Source organism: Cucurbita maxima, unplaced genomic scaffold, assembly GCF_002738345.1.
Source record: "Cucurbita maxima cultivar Rimu unplaced genomic scaffold, Cmax_1.0 Cma_Scf00007, whole genome shotgun sequence".
Classification (NCBI taxonomy): Eukaryota; Viridiplantae; Streptophyta; class Magnoliopsida; order Cucurbitales; family Cucurbitaceae; genus Cucurbita; species Cucurbita maxima.
The window spans coordinates 237,579-244,164 of record NW_019272023.1 but is presented as its reverse complement, the minus strand read 5'-3'; the positions used below and the strand labels follow the sequence as shown (position 1 = coordinate 244,164).

The window sequence follows — 6,586 nt, the reverse complement described above, 5'->3', positions numbered from 1 at the left end:
GTATATTGAACTAACAGTGAATTTTCTAATTTTAATTTTAAGTAAAAATACAAAGAAGGTTTGTTTTAATAAAAAAAAATATTGTTAAAAGACTATACTAATTTTGCAATAATAATAATAATAATAATAATAATAATAAATAAACTTATATAACAAAACCTAATTACTAGCATATCGTGGCCAGAAAAAACTAAATTAAATTAGCTTGTCATGAGCGTCAAAACATACCCCATTATCTGCAAATATATAGCCATGAGGGCATTCTTGACATTTGCAAGTGCATCTGAAAAGACGTGCGGTTTCAAAACTCTCTAAAAACTTCTTTTATGTTTACCATTTTGGATATACTTCAAATCTTTTTTTATTTTTTATTTATTTATGTTTGTCTTCTAACTCAAATTTGACTTAATTTATGTTCTAGAAACTATAATTCAATCAATTATCCGTTCTTTAAATAGTTTGAAAACTAAATACAATATATTAATGAACAATTCCCCATTCAAACCTCTAAAATAATAATTGAAAAAATTATCAACTACTTTCACAATTGTTATCTAAAATAAAAGAATATTGTTAAAGGAAGAATGATTTCTAGATAATAAATAAATGTCAATAATCTTCATTAAATTAAATTTGAACTATATATATTATAAGAATAACTACGTTTTATTTTTATTAAATTATTTAAGGCCATTTATCACTTTTCGTAATTTCATTAAATCGGAACGAACATAACAAAAGAAGAAAAAAAAAAAAAAAACTTAATAGATAGCCTTGAATGGCGTGCCTATAACTCAGGAAGGCGGGCACATGGTTCATTCATGTTCTTTTGCCGGTTCAGATCGCCGCTTCTCCATTTTCTCACGGGTTTGAAAGTTCTTAGCCCCCTACATCTCTCTCCTTTTTCTCCGTCGTCGTGCTCCGATTAATAAAATACGGAGCTAGTTACAATTCTCAAGCTCACTTCAGCTTCGTTGCTTCTATCTACTTGATCATGACGGTTGACACCAAGATGAATCGCGAAGGTGAGCTGGATTCGTTCACCTCGAATCATTTACGAGTTTGTTCTAAGAATTTGTGATTTCTAGTATAGAATTTTGTTTACATTTGGTTTGATGCTTTATCCATGTCGTAGCTAATTTTGTTTTATCTGATGCTATGTTATGGCGGACTCGTACATTAGAATGAAAATCCATTTCATCTACTTGATTGGTTCCCGATTTCTCAAGATCCTCTGAGTTTGATAGTAGTATGTATGTGATTGTGCATTTTCCCCAAGGAAATTAGTTTGTTGAATATGTTTGATCAGTTATTGTAGAAGGGGGAAAATTATTAATTTTATTTTTGCCGGTTACTACAAATTCTCGATTAACACTTTACTTCATGTTGAGCTTTTGAGCTTGTTTTAATTTTGATTATGCTTCTGCCAACAAATTGACCATCAAATTCCATTCAATTCTATGCGTGCAGTCGGGAGTTCTTTAATCATTTTATGTTTCCGATGTTTGAATTATTAGGCCTCTTATTCTTCTGTAAAATTGACGAATTATTGCAGATGATAAGGACAAGAATTCAAGAAGTGCTTACTTCGGTTCACCGGCCTTGGATGTTTCTGTTGCGTTCCCTCAAGCAACTGCTGCATCTGTCTTTCCTCCTTCCGGTTGAAATTCTTAACCTCCACTGCTTCTAGTTCTATTTCCGACTATCATCTTTATTTCTATTAGGCTTTAGCTCATGCATTTACATTTGGTGTAACTCCAGTCATTTCTTCCCAACGTATACTTGACTTCACCACGGCTCATTAAAGTTTTTTTTTACAATTGTGCACTCAGATTTTTTGCTTTTGTATTTTTAAAGATCCCCAGTCACTGCACACTCGGGATCTAGTAGCCAAGGGTAATAGGGTCAGTTGCTCTCATAAGTGTTGAAACAACTTTTTTACTGGTTCAATGTCATCCTTCAATTCGTTTGTTTGTTTATTTCCCCATTCTTGAAATTTTCTTTTGTATAATTACAGTCTCGGACTACTATCAGTTCAACGACCTATTGATTCCTGAGGAGCAAGCTCTCAGAAAAAAAGTGAGACAGTGCATGGAAAAAGAAATTGCTCCAATTATGACAAAGGTGCTATTTTTCTCCCACATATCTCTTTGAAGGAAATGATACATGTTTGTGTACTAAAAGTTGGCCTTTGTATCGGCTACTAATTCACTGTCAAGTTCCGTTTGGTCTATGCTATGTCTCTTTTGCTTGTTTAAACTACAATTCTAAAGTCTGTTGATCTGGAAGTTTTACCTTGTCAGTATTGGGAGAAGGCAGAGTTTCCATTTCACATTATCCCAAAGCTTGGTAACTTGTGCATTGCCGGTGGTACGATCAAGGTACTTGCTTTTTGTTTCTGTTTCAACTCTTGACTCTACGTTAAATTGTTTCAAGATATCTGAGTTTTTTTTGGCCTATCAGGGTTATGGGTGCCCAGGTATGACTATTACTGGATGTGCTATAGCTACTGCTGAAGTAGCGAGAGTTGATGCAAGTTGTTCCACTTTCATTCTGGTGCATTCATCCCTGGCAATGCTCACTATGGGTAAGTATTTGGAATTACCTCTCAGTTATCATACTCTTGGAACTGTACGTTATTGTCCAAGTTTTTTTTTTTTTGTAGTAGACGTTAGGTGCTTAAGTGTTCAAGATTTCATATAATTTTTATTAATCCTCAATAATAGCTCTATGTGGATCGGAGGAGCAAAAGCAGAAATATTTACCTTCCTTGGCAAAGTTGGACACCATCGCTTGTTGGGTAAGGAGATTGTTATTGAACTGGATAATCAATTTCATAGGGCGTGCTTAGCTTTCAGTTAATTGAACAATTCTTTTCTGCTTTTCTAGGCTTTGACTGAGCCTGAAAATGGAAGTGATGCCAGTGGTTTAAGAACAACAGCAACAAAGGTTTCGTGCTCTTTACTTTCTTGTCTGTCATTTTTTACTGTAGGAATGGCTTTCCAATAATTGGCATAGTTAAACGTTTTTAACCTTTTATATTTATTTGACATTGAGACAACCAGGTTGAAGGAGGTTGGTTAATAGAGGGGAAAAAACGCTGGATAGGAAACAGTACGTTTGCTGATTTATTGGTTATTTTTGCCAGGAATACAATTACGAATGAAATAAATGGGTAAGTGCAAGGTGGTATAAATGCTCTTCACTATCATTTATTACAGTGATCGTCAAGTATTTACATAAAAAAAAGGGAGGACACATGCAGATGATTCCCCATTTCTGAACTTTTTTCTGAAACTTTTTGCATTGCGTGTTCCACTCTAGTCAATATAATTTGTAAGAACGTATCTTTTAGAATTAATTTCTGTAAACAGCAAACTGAGTACCCTCCCTGTGATACTCATGAAAGTTTAAATTCTCTGTGATGTCCACAATACTTACAAGATGCCCTCTCTTCACCCTCCGTTGGTAAGCTGTTTGCACATCATTCATGTGTACATTAGTACTTAAGATGTCTGCAGATTCATGCTACACTCACACATCCCCATGTTACATGTCACACGCCGACTCTGCCTGAAAAATGCCATATAGGAGCAACTAAAAATCCAAAATTTACTCACAAAAGTGTGTTATACCGGTAGTTCATTGGATCATATCATTTGAATGATTCTAGCTTCTTGAGTTGCCACGTGTGCACTATTCAGAAAAAGTTAAGAATAATCAAAAGGTGGCAACAAGAAGAACACAACTTATGATATGATTTTTTGCACTTGCGTTTTCAATAATTTTACCCATATAACATTTTTCCATGGATTCTGGATTTTCATTTTGGCCTTCCAGATTTATAATGAAGAAAAATTCCCCTGGTCTGATGGTTACAAAGATCGAAAATAAAATTGGTTTGCGGATTGTTCAAAATGGAGACATTGTGATGAATAAAGTTTTTGTGCCCGACGAAGATAGGTTACCTGGTGTAAATTCATTCAAGGATACAAATAAGGTAAGTTTTTTTTTTAAATGTTCATCTTATTCTTGTCTTGTTGCACATTTCAGCTTGTATGCATGTGTTAGAAAAAAAGTCATACCTGCTTATTTGTCGTCTCTTTATTTCTCTTGATAAAATGGGGTATTTCATTGTCAGTGGCTTCCATGATATTTCATATTCTAACCTCTAATTTTGATCGATAAAGTAAACGAAGATTCAGTGGATACTTTCAGATTTTACTCTGTTTCCCACCTTTTTGTTTGATAAAAATTTTCATCTCTCTTTTTCTCATACTCAAATATGACACCAAGGGATTTGGGATGCTCGTGTATGATTTGAAATGTGACCAAAAAGTATGAATGATTGGTATGCCTAATACTTTCACAATACATGTTGAAGTTCACTGATGTGATGGAAAATCTGAAAACCAATTCATTGGCCTGTTAAGAAAAATAATTTTTTCTTGAATTTAGTTTCTTTTTATGAACATTTTTATCAGTTCTATAGTTATAACTAGTGCTCTACGTGGCAGGTTTTAGCGGTTTCACGTGTAATGGTTGCCTGGCAGCCCATTGGCATAGCAATGGGCGTTTATGACATGTGCCATAGGTAGGTATAACAAACATTTTGTTACCCTTTTTCTTCTAATTGATCTATTAATTGCAAAATCTAGGCGTTATATTTCTAATGTCTAAGCAATCCAGATATTTGAAGGAGAGGGAACAATTTGGAGCACCATTAGCAGCTTTTCAAGTTAACCAACAGAAACTTGTCCTCATGCTGGGAAATGTTCAAGCAATGTTCCTCGTGGGTTGGCGACTTTGTAAATTATATGAAAAGGGCACGATGACTCCAGGTCAAGCTAGCTTGGGGAAGGTTAGAGCTTAGGATTAAACTAAAATAACTTGATGAATATTAATTAATTGTCTCCCTTTTCATTAATATGTGTTTCTTATATTGGCATCAGGCATGGATCACTCTGAGGGCTAGGGAAACCGTTGCTCTAGGACGTGAGTTGCTTGGAGGCAATGGGATTTTATCTGACTTTCTAGTTGCAAAGGTTTGCAAATACTCACTTTCTTGTTTATGTCATATATTGACGGAAAATGATTTTGGGTTCTGATTTAAAATATGGTCCTATAATACGTAATTAGTTATCTTTCAAGCTTGAATTTTAATTACAAATTTAGTCTGTGAACTATAATCTATAAAATTTGCTTATAAATTAGAAACTAAAATGCTATTTTTTTCAGGCATTCTGCGATTTGGAACCAATCTATACGTACGAAGGAACCTACGACATCAACACTTTGGTAACCGGCAGAGAAATCACTGGTGTTGCCAGTTTCAAGCCTGCTTCTCTAGCCAAAAGAAGCCGTCTCTAATATGTTTTCTGCCTACCGACGGTTGCAAGATTTTCTGATGCGAAATTTTGCACACTGGCTGGTGAGGTAACCAAATGATATTATCTATGAATAAAATGTGTATTTATTTAGTTTCTTATGGATTCTGTCTACGGGATACTTCATCACAATGTGTGGATAAACTATTTAAAATTAATAAAAACATCAGTTATTAACTAGTTTAAAGATGAACTAATCAGCAGTGACATTTGGAAGTCGTTCTCTGTAGCGCACATAGTTTTAGCAAAATGTTCTCAGCCGATTATTGTGAATAGAAGAATGAACATATGTATGTGACGAATTAGTCTCTATCATAAATATATAAATTTAGAGATCGATTAGACAATTGTGTTTTTATCTTTATAAGATCTCATCAAATTAAGAGTTTTACCAATAAAACCTGGATGGGAACTATTTTCTTTTATCTTCTCTGACTCCTACAATAACAATTTTTGTCTCAAACGAGGAAGATCAATTGCGTCCTAGATAAGGTAAAACAAAATACTTCTTCACAAATGGAGCTCAAAATTTGTCTTGTCATGCTCCATCATAGAAATTATTCAAATAGTAGGACTCATTCCATCTTTGATAACTACGAAAGTTCCATTTAATGATAGTACTTTAAATGTTCGAAACTTATCTCATCACTTTTCTCACCAAAACTAGAAAGGTAATGCATAATTTAGTAGATATGCCTGAATTTATGGAGATTTGATGTGAAAGTTTAATGTAGCCATACAAAACTTCTAATTTAACGGTCTATAGATCTATTGAAACGGAATGTCAAATCTGCAATTGAATTATAGATCTCTTATAGGTGGAAGTAGAATGTGTTTATGTGGGGAAGAAGTAAGTATTTGGGAGAAGTAAAATTCTTTTTTCGACCTCTTTTAAATAATTGTAAGGCTTGGAGAACTTTTGAAGTAATTTATGTATAACTTTCTTAAAATAAGGGAAATAACTTAAACAAAATTTTAAATAAAAAATTTAAATCATCTATTTTTAAAATAGTTAATGTATACGTTTTATAGTATATACATAATATTATATGCAATTTTTCGTCTTTTCACTAATTCCACAATTTTTTTTTTATTTGTTTAAGAAAAATTATTGAATAATTTATTTTGGTGCTTGTCAGTTAATTTTAAAGATTAAAAAAAAAGTGGAAACAGTGATATAATAATTAATTTGTGGTTTT

General features: G+C 33.2%; 1 protein-coding gene across 1 annotated transcript; it reads left to right on the top strand.

Moving 5' to 3' along the window:
• The first annotated feature begins 717 nt into the window (after positions 1-717).
• LOC111481955 (acyl-coenzyme A oxidase 4, peroxisomal) lies at positions 718-5,580 on the top strand. The gene is made up of 13 exons (XM_023127574.1): positions 718-1,025; positions 1,556-1,660; positions 2,018-2,124; positions 2,304-2,381; positions 2,464-2,587; positions 2,727-2,800; positions 2,890-2,949; positions 3,066-3,175; positions 3,841-4,000; positions 4,518-4,594; positions 4,690-4,861; positions 4,953-5,045; positions 5,239-5,580. Exons 1-13 carry the CDS (start codon positions 995-997, stop codon positions 5,368-5,370), a joined length of 1,323 nt encoding a protein of 440 aa, XP_022983342.1. The 5' UTR covers positions 718-994; the 3' UTR covers positions 5,371-5,580.
• Positions 5,581-6,586: the final 1,006 nt, after the last annotated feature.

Excerpts from the sequence above, each read along its gene's own strand:
- LOC111481955 (XM_023127574.1), top strand. The coding sequence starts at position 995 with ATGACGGTTGACACCAAGATGAATCGCGAAG. Across the intron at positions 1,026-1,555 it reads CACCAAGATGAATCGCGAAG|ATGATAAGGACAAGAATTCA; the intron begins GTGAGCTGGATT and ends GAATTATTGCAG. Across the intron at positions 2,382-2,463 it reads TTGCCGGTGGTACGATCAAG|GGTTATGGGTGCCCAGGTAT; the intron begins GTACTTGCTTTT and ends TTGGCCTATCAG.